General features: G+C 46.0%; 1 protein-coding gene across 1 annotated transcript in view; it reads right to left on the bottom strand.

Annotated features, from left to right (window-relative positions):
• LOC136573410 (vomeronasal type-2 receptor 26-like) overlaps window positions 1-13593 on the bottom strand; it is an 87654-nt gene that overhangs the window by 27534 nt on the left and 46527 nt on the right. The window contains exon 6 of the mRNA XM_066574702.1: window positions 2909-3142. Within this exon, the coding sequence (XP_066430799.1) occupies window positions 2909-3142 (234 nt within the window). The remainder of the gene's footprint in view (window positions 1-2908; window positions 3143-13593) is intronic.

Here is a 13593-nt window from a genome sequence, read left to right as displayed (position 1 = left end):
CCGGAGGAAGTAGTTTATAAATGGGCCTATAGTAAGGGGGTGGTAATTTACAAAAGAAAAAAACGCTCCTGTGTGACTGGTGTGCATGATTTATATGGATGGCTGGAGGTTTTTGTTTCTCCAAGTCTATTTCCAGTATCAGTACTCTGTCCTAGTCTGTCTCAGTAGGCGGGGCATTCCTTTCTTTAGTCACGGATGGTGGTATTAAGTTTAGCTATTATCTGTACCATACACTATTACTTTTTTCGAACTGTGATTTTTCCACTTATCTCTTTATTTTTCCTGCCAGTCACTCTTCTCTATTTTGAAGTGTAGTTACAGTGTTGTATTCGCTCTTTGACACGAGGAAGTAATGTTGATTCCACTTGCCTCATTCCTTTTGTCTGTGGAGAGAAGAGTTATCCATGTGCTCCATAGCTATACTAGTGCATCCTGAATTCTGTTCAGCCTAGTAGAATTTCTCCTGGTTAGGTCAAAGCAGTTTAATACACGCTGTCATAAACAAAGGCTATACTCGGAAAGTGACATTTGTTAGGTGGTCTCAGAACACCAGGAATGGGTTAATCTTTCGTTAAAGTAAACAGGGGTCAGGAGCTGTGTTTACAGGTTTTGCCTTGCACAATCCAAGACTGTACAGAAGCCTAAAGCTGAATTGGAGTAGAACACTGAGATATCAAGATGATACACTCCGTTTTAGAGGCACTGGGGTTAGCTTATTTTACGTAGGGGAGAACTGTAGTGGCCCAGAATATATAGTCCCCTCTATAAGTGTCATACATATCATGTCTTTAGTGTGGATGCACTGTGCAAACTGTCTTGTCTTTGTTATGTGTTTTGCACAGCTGCAACAAGTGAGAGGTTAATGTTTGCATGAGCTGGGAGATGTCTGTAAATGTATCAGTCTATCTCCTGTCACGTGGTATGAGTGAGATTATAAATGTGAGTGATTTAGGTGTGATTGAAGTCTATTCTTCTGGGTTCCTGAGAGTGCCAGCCACATGAGGGTACCTTCAAACCTCATGTGGTGTAGATGGAAGAAGAAGAGCAGTTTCCTAAGGACAATATGGCAGAAACCGTCTAAGAGAGAAAGAGAGAGAGAGTTTGAGAGTGAGTGGCAATACGAAAAGGCCGGGATCACCGTGCAGAGGTACTGTCTTACTTGAGTGTCTGTGGAGTGACCCTACCTCTTGTCCTCCTCTGGAGAGTTCCCCTTCTATAAGCGGTTGCTGACAGATAACTTGGACTGCAGAACCGGTGCTATCCTATGCTTCCTCCCTGACCTCCAATGTACAGTTTTGCCTGCACGGCTGTATTTTACATTTGTGCTTCGTACCAAGTTTTCTACAAGTAAAATTTGCCAGGCCCTGACCATTCCCAGGGACCTAAGGTACTTAAAGTTACACAGTTGTAGACTCTTTTCTGTCTTCGTCCTATAATAGTGGAAAGGGAACAGTGGTGTCACACGTGACAACCAGTTATATATTTATTTGTTTATTAAGAGGGGTCCGAGGAGAGGCCTAGTGGTCCTTGTGCCGACGTCATGTGTTATCCCTCCGGGAAGGAGTCTGATAAATTCTATCATGACTAGTGATGATCTTGCCCTCCCAGCTCCTCCGCATGAGCATCGTGTCTCGAGTGGACCCTCTGGGTCACCACAAAAAAGCAACATATAATAGGTATTACCATGTTCATAGCGATCCAAGTAACAAAGATATTTTGTTATTTGTTGCGAGTGGTGAACGCTGTAAAAATAATTTCAAAAAGTAATGTCAGAATTGTTATTTTTTTTGTTCACTTCCCAAAAAAATGCAATAAGAAGCAGTTCAACAGTCACATGAACCTAAAACTGGAACCAATAAAAACTACAACTCTTTCTCAAAAATCAAGTCCTCTCAGAGCTCCGCTGTCAGGAAGATAAAAATTTTCTGGGTCTCAGAATGCGGCGATGCAGATTCAATAGATTTTCTTTAAGAAAATCTGTCACCATATTGTTACACTGCTATCTGAGGGCAGTATAAAGTAGTAACTCGAACACCCATTACAGTGATGTGTCTGTGTGAATCTCTGCAGGAGTTTGGGAGAAAGCTGAATTTAATGAAAGCAGCTTCTGGATGTTTTTTTTTATCTCTCCCCCCCCCCCCCCCCCCAAAAAAAAATGTAATAAAAGTTCTACAACACATAAGTGTACCACAGAGAGCAGCTATTAAAATATGTAACCCTCCCCCCCAACCCTGAAAAACATATATATATATATATATATATATATATATATATATATCGTCATATGGCTATGTCAACCAGTTATAGCTCTAGCAATGGGATGATGAAAAGTGCTTTTTTTTTTAAGGCAGAAAAGAGGCTGGGCACTGAGGGGTTGAATTTATCAACACACTTACTGCCACTGAAAAAGATGTATGTGACACAGATTTATTAGTATTTTGAGGCAAAAATTTAGTGAAATAAGTGAAAAAAATCCTCAAATTACAAAGAGAAAACTATAAACAGTTCCAGAAGAAGGATCAGCGACTGCTTAGGGCCCTCTTATACAGGATGACGTATCGGGTGTAGGGGCCCAACAAGACCTCCAGCTTCTGCACAGGAACACTCCTTGCTCAGTGAATGGAGGTGGAGAGCCCGCCCGCCTCCATCCACAATAAGCAGCCAGTCGTCCATAGATAACTAATGACACATTTGTTGTTCTGTTTTCCGCTTGTGGAAATTGACAAATGACAATTCATCTGCTTCTTGTTCATCGTCAAATCAGGCGAGGCATGAATTTACTGAATTTACACTGAATGATAATCATCTAGATTCCCAATGGAGGCAGAAATCTGATGATATATCGGCCTATGTAAAAGGGCCCTTACAGAGGAGCTTAGTATGAGCTGTGGTGGCCGGTTCCACTTACTTGGCCTTTTTTCCATGTGATGGAATCTGTGAAAGTCATCTGCAGTTTCCCTTCTGATGATGCATAAAAGGTGACTTTTTGTTTACGTATTAAGAAAAACTCACGGCTGTTCTTGGTTTTGTGCAGAATCCAGTTTGCTAAGTTGCAATGAGTGCGCACTATACCTTCATCAGTAAAGGTAATCTCCTTCTCCCCGGGATCTGTGTGGTTGACGTATTTCATGTATTTGTTCAACTGCAAACAAGGGATAAAGATGTGAGAATGAAGCGGCGTCACATCATCACGGATTACTATCTGCATTCCCACATTGTAGAACCCCATTTACTATAGGACTGACTATAGTTATTATCACAGACAGACCTCTGGACTAAGAATGAACCCACAACATCACTGTTGGATTTGGTTTAGGTCGCGGTCAGATGAGTGATATCTTTAGTGCATGTTTAGGTGCGGTTAAAAATCGGCTCTATTAGAACCAATGATTTCCAATGAAAGGGGTCACATGTCCAATTTTTACATGTGCAAAAAAAATTGCACCTGCAGAAGATAGGACAGTGTTTAAAATCGCACATCGCATGTGTAAAAAACAAGTGACCGTAGCAAAAGAAAAAAAAAATCACACATAAATAGTGCGATCGGTATCCCCTGCTGTGGCTATGACAGCGACAGCAGGGGATTCCTTGATGTGAAACCCCTGGATGCTGTCACATTCATTGAATGGCTGAGTACTGCCTCTGATTGATCACAGCACTCAGCCAATCAGAGGCAGCACTTTCAGGAGACAGTTATTTTTCAATTCCTAGCCAGAAGAGATGCTGAAGAAGAATACCGGGGACCTGGAAGAAGACAAGCCAGAGATGACAGAGCTTCTAAGGTCATGTATTATGTTTTTTTTTTCCTGCAGCAAGAGATTATTTTCAGGGTAGGGCTTATATTTCAAATGCCCTACTCAATGAAAATCCTCGTGAAGGAAGTTGCCTTCATCCCATTGCTTTCAATGGGGCGTCAGCAGCCAAGCCCCATTGAAAGCAATGGGACAGCATCACGCTCCTCTGCCACAGCTGTAACAGTTGTGTCAGGGGATTCCTTCATGCCCACAGGGAGTCTCCTTATCACTGAACACTGTTTTACTGTAAGAAAGGCCAAATGGGTAAGTTTCAGTAACATACCAAGGAATACAGGCCTCAATGCACTCCAGCAGTCAGAGTGTTCTTTATCAGGGATTATTAGTTCTCATAGAGCAACAAGGACGGAACTTATTAACCCCTTAATGTTTCAGGCTTTATATGGAATAGGATCACTACCCGATCCTGCTCCATACAAGGTTGGTGCTGGCTGTCTAAGGGCTCGTTCAGACGAGTGCTGTCAGTACGCATTAGAGGCGCACACAGAATGTGCTTCTTTAATAACCAATGGTTTCCTATACACTTCTCACATGAAGGAGTTTTAGATGCGCAAAATACTCGCACCTAACAAAGATAGGACATGCGAGTGCTGTGCGTGCATTTAAGGTCCATGGTGTGAGAAAAGTTAGGACCTGACGTATCTTTGGTGTGTGCTTTCCGTAGACTCCTATGGGAGCTGAAAAACATGCACCATGGGCCTCGGATCATGCGGACAGGCTAATTCAAACAGCTGGAATCCACTGGTCCATGCGATCTTTAGTGCGATCTTATCTTGTGAACGAGTCCTAACCATGTGATGGGCGGGCTAATTACATCCAAGATCACATAGATCAAGATCTAATTCTTATTTTGGTCCTATTTTCTCATAAGAAGCTCCTAGGAAGAGATTATAATCATCATGTTTTGACGCACAGCTTTACCAATCTATTGATACTAAACATGAGGGTCGTATCTTACTAAGTTAGGCTGATGTTGGGTTTAGGGGTCCCAGGACAGATCATCAATATGAGAAGGGGAAAAACCCTTTAAGGCTCTGAAGATTACTATCAATATATGTATATAATAGTTAAAATGTACTTTTATTTATAACTAGAGATGAGTGAGCACATTCGTCCAAGCTTGCTGCTCGTTCGAGTATTAGGGTACTCGAGATGCTCGTTACTCGAGGCGAACACCACGCGGTGCTCGAGTCACTTTCATTTCCCTTCCCCGCATATTTAGCGCCATTTTCTAGCCAATAAACATGCAGGGAAGGCATTACCACTTCCTGCTGTGACGTGCCAGACCTCTGTACGTCTACAGCAGTGAGTGGCTAGCGAGATCAGGTGACTGACGAGTACTTAAGTCAGTGTCGCCCGCGGCTCGCCTCAGACACATGCTGGCAGAGGTTAGGGACAGAGCTGCTGCTGATATAGGGAAAGTGTCATAGTAGGGATCCTCTCTTCAAGAACCCAACGGTCCGTTTTAGGGCTAACCCTCATTGTGTGCATTACTGTTGTGGCTGGCTGGGAGCAGTAGTGCACCAATTTTTTTTAAGCATCTAGGCCTGTGCAGAGCATTTCAGCAGAGTTCTCATCGCTAAACACTATGCTAATATTCCCTGGTCCCTGCAGAGTTTTTCAGCTATACTGTTCTGTGTGTGCAGTGCATTCGGGAGAGTTCTCATTGCTAAACACTACGCTAATATATCCATGGCCCCTGCAGAGCATTTCACAGCTACCGTTACCTTTTTGCAGTGCATTCGGCAGAGTTATCATCGCTAAAAACTATGCTAATATTTCCTGGGCAGCAGCAGAGCATTTCAGCTAGACCGTTCTGTGTGTGCAGTGCATTCGGCAGAGTTCTCATCTCTAAACACTAAGCTAATATTTCCTGAGCCCCTGCAGAGCATTTCAGCTAGACCGTTCTCTGTGTGCAGTGCATTAGGCAGAGTTCCAGTCGCTAAACACTACGCTAATATTTCCTGGGCCCCTGCAGAGCATTTCACAGCTATCGTTCTGTCTGTGCAATGCATCCAGCAGAGTTCCCACCGCTAAATACTACGCTAATATTTCCTGGGCCCCTGCAGAGCATTTCACAGCTACTGTTACCTTTGTGCAGTGCATTTGGCAGAGTTCTCATCGCTAAACACTATGCTAATATTTCCTGGGCAGCAGCAAAGCATTTCAGCTAGACCGTTCTCTGTGTGCAGTGCATTCGGCAGAGTTCTCATCGCTAAACACTACGCTAATATTCCCTGGGCCCCTGCAGAGCATTTCACAGCTACTGTTACCTGTGTGCAGTGCATTGGGCAGAGCTCTCATCGCTAAACACTACGCTAAGATTTCCTGAGTCCCTGCAAAAAATTTCAGCTGGACCGTTCTGTGTGTCCAGTGCATTAGGCAAAGTTCCCATCGCTAAACACTACGCTAATATCTGGGCCCCTGCAGAGCATTTCAGCTAGACCGTTCTGTGTGTGCAGTGCATTAGACAGAGTTATCATCGCTAAACACTACGCTAAGATTTCCTGAGTCCCTGCAGAATATTTCAGCTAGACCGCTCTGTGTGTGCAGTGCATTAGGCAAAGTTCCCATCGCTAAACACTACGCTAATATTTCCTGAGCCCCTGCAGAGCATTTCACAGGAACCGTTGTGTGTGTGCAGTGCATTCGGCAGAGTTATCATCGCTAAACACTACGCTAATATTCCATGGGCCCCTGCAGAGCATTTCACAGCTACTATTACCTGTGTGCAGTGCATTCGGCAGAGTTCTCATTGCTAAACACTACGCTAATATCTGGGCCCCTGCAGAGTATTTCAGCTAGACCGTTCTGTGTGTGCAGTGCATTGGGCAGAGCTCTCATCGCTAAACACTACGCTAAGATTTCCTGAGTCCCTGCAGAATATTTCAGCTAGACCGCTCTGTGTGTGCAGTGCATTAGGCAAAGTTCCCATCGCTAAACACTACGCTAATATTTCCTGAGCCCCTGCAGAGCATTTCACAGCAACCGTTCTGTGTGTGTGCAGTGCATTCGGCAGAGTTCTCACTGCTAAATACTACGCTAATATTTTCTGATCCCCTGCAGAGCATTTCACAGCTACTGTTACCTGTGTGCAGTGCATTCGTCAGAGTTCTCATCGCTAAACACTACGCTAATATTTTCTGAGCCCCTGAAGAGCATTTCACAGCCACCATTCTGTGTGTGCAGTGCATTCGGCAGAGTTCTCATCGCTAAACACTAAGCTAATATTTCCAGGGCCCCTGCAAGGCATTTCACAGCTACCATTCCCAATGTGCAGTGCATTCTTCAGAGTTTTCATGATGATGAGTAGGGGCAAGAGTTCAGGGCGTGGACGTAGGCGGGGACGCGGGCGTCTAATTGAGGGTGTGGGCAGAGCCCGAGGTCCTGTGCGGGGTAAATCACAGCCGGCTGCTTAGGGATTAGGAGAGTGCCACGTCTCTCCGCTCCCCAGCTTCATCTCATATTTTGCAGGTGAACGTGGTAGACCTTTATTACAAGAACAGTAGTGCGAGCAGGTCCTGTCGTTGATCGCGGATAATGCATCCAGCAATTTATCCAGCACCCAGTCTTCCACACAGTCTACTCCTACTAGGCTAGGGACTGCACCTCTGAATCCTCTGCCTGCTCTTTCTTCCTCCCAGCCTCGTCACTCCAGGGAAATGACAGATTCTGAGCAGGCAGACTCCCGGAAACGGTTCTTGGCTCCCTGCCCTGAGTGGGAAAAATGGTTCCTCACCCACCTGAGGAGTTTGTCGTGACTGATGCCCAACATTTGGAAAGTTCCCAGAGTCCAGGTGATGAGGCTGGGGACTTCAGGCAACTGTCTCAAGAGCTTTTTGTGGATGAGGATGATGAGACACAGTTGTCTATCAGTGAGGTTGTTGTAAGGGCAGGAAGTCCGAGGGAGGAGCGCACAGAGGATTCGGAGGAATAGCTGCTGGACAATAGGTGGCTGACCCCACCTGGCTTGCAAAGCCTACTGAAGATAGGGCTTCAGAGGGGGAGGCAAGTGCAGCAGCAGGACAGGTTGGAAGAGGCAGTGGGGTGGCCAGGGGGAAAGGCAGGGCCAGAGCAAAGAATCCCCCAAGTGTTTCACACAGCACCCCTTCACGGCAAGCCTCCATGCAGAGGGATAGATGTTCAAAGGTGTGGATGTTTTTTAGTGAGAGCACGGACGACAGATGAACAGTGGTGCACAACCTGTGCTGCACCAAGATCAGCCGGGGAGCCACCACTACCAGCCTGACCACCACCAGCATGCGCAAGCATATGATGGCCAAGCACCCCACGATGTGGAACGAAGGCCATTTTCCGCCTCCGTGTCACACCACTGCCTCTTCCCCTGTGCCATAACCTGGCACGCAGCTCCAATCCCCCTCCCAGGATGCAGGCATGAGCGCCTTCCAGCCTGCACCCACACCCTCACCTCCACCGTCCTCCACGCCCTCTAGCAATGTCTAATAGCGCAGCGTTCAGCTGTCGCGAACACAAGCGTTGGAGAAGTAGCTTGGTCTATCCCTCTTGGATCTTACTCCTTCTCCTCCTAAAACAGCATGTCATCATGCCGAACTGCCAATTTTTCTGCGGGCCAAAAGGCTCTGTTAAAACTAATTTTGGGGGGGGGCTGCCTCCAGGCTCTGTTACAAATTAAGCAACAACGAGCTCTATCTTTAAAAAAATGTTTATTGGTTTCACCTGCCCTCGGGGTAAAGCAATTTTTCAGGGGTACACTTGTACTATTAGCAGGGGCGTAACTATAGAGGGTGCAGGGGATGCGGTTGCACCCAGGCCCAGGAGCCTTAGGGGGCCCATAAGGCCTCTCTTCCCCATATAGGGAGCCCAGTACTATGAATAAAGCATTATAGTTGGGGGCCCTGTTACAGGTTTTGCATTGGGGCCCATAAGCTTCAAGTTATGCCTCTGTGCAGCATGGTTTAGGTATGGGTACTGATACAGATAGAGGGGGGGCCCCAGCTCAGTTTTTGCATCAGGGCCCCCTGAGCCTTTAGTTACGCCCCTGACTCGTAGTACACCAATTTTTCAGACCCGCACCTATACAGTTAAAAAACAAATTTTTCCGGGCTACGTCTGTACTCTTGGTACACCAATTTTTTCAGGTATTCGCCTATACTCTTGGTACACCAATTTTTCAGGGGGTTGCCTATACTCTTGGTACAGAAATGTTTCAGGGGTTCGCCTACACTCTTGCTACAGAAATGTCTCGCTGGTTCGCCTATACACGTGCTACTGCAAGGTTTGAGGGGTTCACCTATACTATTGCCACAGAAATGTTTCAGGGGTATGCCTATACTCTTGCTACAGAAATGTCTCAGGGGTTCGCCTATACACTTGCTACAGAAATATTTCAGGGGTCTGCCTATACTCTTGCTACAGAAATGTCTCACGGGTTCACTTATACACCTGCTACAGAAATGTGTCACGGGGTCCGCCTATACTATTGCTACAGAAAGGTTTGAGTGGTTCACCTATACTCTTGCTACAGAAATGTTTCAGGGGTCCACCTATACACGTGCTACTGAAAGGTTTGAGTGGTACGCCTATACTCTTGCTACAGAAATGCTTCAGAGGTCCGCCTATACTATAGCCACAGAAATGTTTCAGGGGTTCGCCTATACACCTGCTACTGAAAGGTTTGAGGGGTTCGCCTATACTCTTGCTACAGAAATGTTTCAGGCGTCCGCCTATACACTCTCTACAGAAAGGTTTGAGGGGTTTGCCTATACACTTGCTACAGAAAGGTTTGAAGGGTCTGCCTATACACTTGCTACATAAAGGTTTGAGTAGTTCGCCTATACTCTTGCTACAGAAATGTGTCACAGGGTCTGCCTATACTATTGCTAACAAAAAGTTTGAGGGATTCACCTATACTCTTGCTACAGAAATGTGTCACAGGGTCCACTTATACTATTGCTAACGAAAAGTTTGAGGGGTCCACCTATACTATTGCTACAGAAAGGTTTGAGGGGTTCGCCTATAGTCTTGCTACAGAAAGGTTTCTGGGGTTCGCCTATACTCTTGCTACAGAAATGTGTCACGGGGTCCGCCTATACTATTGCTAACGAAAAGTTTGAGGGGTTTGCTTATAGTCTTGCTACAGAAAGGTTTCTGGGGTCCCCCTATACTCTTGCCACTGACATGTTTCAGGGGTTCGCCTATACTCTTGCTACAGAAATGTCTCAGGGGTCCGCCTATACACTTGCTACAGAAAGGTTTGAGGGGTTTGCCTATACTATTGGTACAGAAATGTTTCAGGAGTCAGCCTATACTGTGGGTGCAGATGGCTTTCCCATTGCGTTGTTCAGCTATCTGACACATACACAGAATTGCACAGAAGTGTGGCGTGAGGCCGAGGCCCTGGGTGGGGTGAAACTCTGCCATGTTTGGGCACTCTCTTTTCTTCATTTTTAATACTGCCCTTGGGTTTTGTGGGCTCACCCTGGCTGTGGGTGCACAAAGGTTTCCCAGCATGGTGTCCAGCTGTCTGGCACAAATACACGGAATGACTTGGGTAGGGTTCATACTGCTTTCCCATTGCGTTCTTCAGCTATCTGACACATACACAGAATAAATTGTTTGCGGACACACAGATTTCCCATAGCTATGTAACTCATGGCACCTTGGGTCACACAAGGTGGAGGCTGGGACCGAGCCTGACCCTGGGCCCACTCACATGCTTCCAACACAGAGGATTGCGGGTCCTACCTCGATCACAGTTTCTCTGGCTCATCATGCCACCTCCCCCTCCTGCTTGGGGTGTGGAGATCAGCACTGGTCGACATGTATTTGTTCTCGTGTTACCACAGTTATCTGCAAACTTTTTTGGACCAATCAAAAGAAGCGTAACTGAATTAATGAGAAGTTCACAGCAGTACTAGCATCCGAGCCCGCTTTATGACCACAATTGCTGAGGGTGTGGGCAGAGGCCGAGGTCCTGGGGATAGGCGTGTGGGGGGCAACTGTGCCAGGTTTGGCCTGTGGAACTTCTTTGTGGTTCATCCTGTCTTTGGAGCGATGAAAGCAACCACAATTTGGGTCAACCAGGTGGAGGCTGGGACCGAGCCTGACTCTGGGCCCGCTCACGTGCTTCCCACACAGTCACGGTTTCTCAGGCTTATTATGCCACCTCCTCCTCCTCCTTGGGGTCTGGGGAACAGTGCTGGACGGCATGTTTTATCTCTCATGTTTCGTGTTACCACAGTTATCCGAGATACTGGATTGCTGCGTTCACAGGAAGCGTAACTGATTTAATGAGGCTTTCACTGTATACCTGTGGTGACTACTTTTGAGCCCCCTCCTGCTTCAAACCAATCTTTGGTTTTAGACTGCGCTACTGTATTGTGGAGATGTGTAGAAGTACTGACATTGGAGTCCCCTTTATGCCCACGTTTGTGGCTCCTGACAATTTTGTGACTGAGGTGGCATGGGATTGGAATTATGATCGTACATCAATTTATCATCAATTCTCATCAGCATTGTGTGCTATCGCCCACACTTTCAAAGAGGGTCGCTGCCTGGCCCTGCCAACCCTCTGCATTGTGTGTCTCCGGTTCCTCCTCATCCAAGATGCGCTTATAAATAGACATGAGTGTGGTGTGGCTATCAAGTGAGCATGTGGCATGAGGGCAGCTGAATGCTGCGCAGGGAAAATTTTGTGTACGCTGTGGATGCAGGGTCATGCGGGGGGGGGGTTGGACAGCAATGCCAGCATGTAACCCAGGAGAAGAGGCAGCGGTGTCACTCGCAGGCGGTGATTGTCCTTCGTTGCACCGAGTGTGGTGCTTAGCTAAGATGTGCCAGCGCGTGTGCCTTGCTGCTTCTGTCTCAAGTAAATTGTTAGGGGGGTGACTGCCAGGTTCTTGCCACCTATTTGGCTTAATAGTGCAACCTGGGAACCTCAGATGCAGCCATGCATGCTGTCCCTGCTGTTCCCTATCCGTTTCTGTGGTGTTTCCATGACTTTCTGATGTTTTCAGGTGTTTCACACACCCTCCCCTACTCGAGCATTTTGGTACATGCTCACCTCTATTTATAACCCTTCCTGTATCTATAGGGTATCCAGTATAGCAAATGTATCTTCTGGAGGGTCACCTGTTGTATATTTATTTTACTGCTTTACACATTATTTTGATATACAGCGCATTTACAATGTGCTTCATTCTCTGTTTGTTCCTTTAAGGCCCCCTGTCCATGGCAGTGATTTCGACGGCGTTAAACCGCAAGCGAATCACGCCGTCTGAAACTTTCTATAGCATTGCTATGGAAACCGCCATTACCGTGTTCATGAGCAGAGAATCATTGCGATGTTCCGATCTCGGCCAGTAATTTGCGGCCTATTTATCAAATTACGCTGACCGTGGAGATCCGTCTGCGGCTCCTGCTCATGGGCAGAAGCTCCCACGGTAGGGATACACCGCAGGATACCGCAACGCCCGTGGACAGGGGACCTTAGCGTGCCTTCACAATTGTGATCATTATATCACTGCATTATTTTATTGTAAATGTAAATAGGACATTCTAATATTAAAAACGAATCGCACAAAAATTGCAAGTTTGTGCTTTGTGATTTTTGCATGATGCATTTTTAACACTTGAAAGTCCTATTGACATTCTCGTTAAAAAAATGCAGCGATATCGTGATCACAAGTGTGAAGGCAGCCTTAGGCCCAAGGCCCACAGCCGTATTTGCACTGTGGGATCCGAGGCGAGTGTTCGTCTCCAGATCCCGCAGCCAATACTCCACATAGGACATGCTATAAAAAACACTTTTCCATAGTGGAAATCAACTGCGATTTTTCCACTCGCGGGGAAAAAACACAGCATGTCCTATTCTAGTCCTATTCTATATATATAAAGCCTTTTCCTGCGCTTCTGATGGAGTTACCTCTATCTCCTAAGAAATAGCTGTCAACTGGTTCAATCCGCAAGTAAAGGTTTATTCCATAAAACCATAGAGGTAGTAAAACCTCTTTTTTTAAAAAACAATTAGGAAGCAAATGATGAAAAACATGCAACGCGTTTCGGCGTAAACAAACGCCTTTGTCAAGCACCAAATTGTGTCACAAATCTTACTATAAATAATTGTCAGTACAAACCATGTGTTTGAGTAGGGGAGGATCGTCCTGAGAAAGTATGTGTATTAAAATAACCCAGGTACGATACAATTTGGAACTCAAGACCTGAAAGGATATGTCACCTGGAGTGGTCCTTAAAAATTGGCGTAGTCGGCAGGATCTATCAGTCGGGACTATAACAGACATCAGACAGTGACGCTGGATGGGAATTCTTATATCCGCTGTGCCAAAATTGAGGACTGATCAATCTCCCAAAGGCCCGGTAAGTGTCATTATATGATGTCGGCCGTTGGTCTGGTTTGGCACAGTTGATTGTTGGTTTCTTTGGTCCGTCATATACCCAATGTGTTGTTACTAAGTTACCGTTGATAGAGAAATTTACCTCAGGTCTTCATTGTTTTGTGTATATTATTAACTGGACAGGATTGTTGTTAGGATACCCGTATACAGCGTTATCAGACGTGATAATGGTTCCTGTCAGGCTGAAGTTGGCCGTCCTAGGTGTATGAGTTGTAAAAATAATTAGGTCCTTGTATAGGATGTCCAAATTTTCCGTATACAGCGTTGTTGGACAGGTCTTTTAATGGTTCCTGTCGGACTGGGGACAAGTATCCTAGGTGTGTATCTGTATACAGCGTTATTAGTCGAGTCCAACAATTGTTCTTGTCGGACTAGAGGCGGTCGTC

The sequence above is a fragment of the Eleutherodactylus coqui genome, chromosome 7, assembly GCF_035609145.1.
Source record: "Eleutherodactylus coqui strain aEleCoq1 chromosome 7, aEleCoq1.hap1, whole genome shotgun sequence".
Taxonomy (NCBI): Eukaryota; Metazoa; Chordata; class Amphibia; order Anura; family Eleutherodactylidae; genus Eleutherodactylus; species Eleutherodactylus coqui.
The sequence above is the reverse complement of the archived record's forward strand: the minus strand, read 5'-3'. Positions and strand labels throughout refer to the sequence as shown.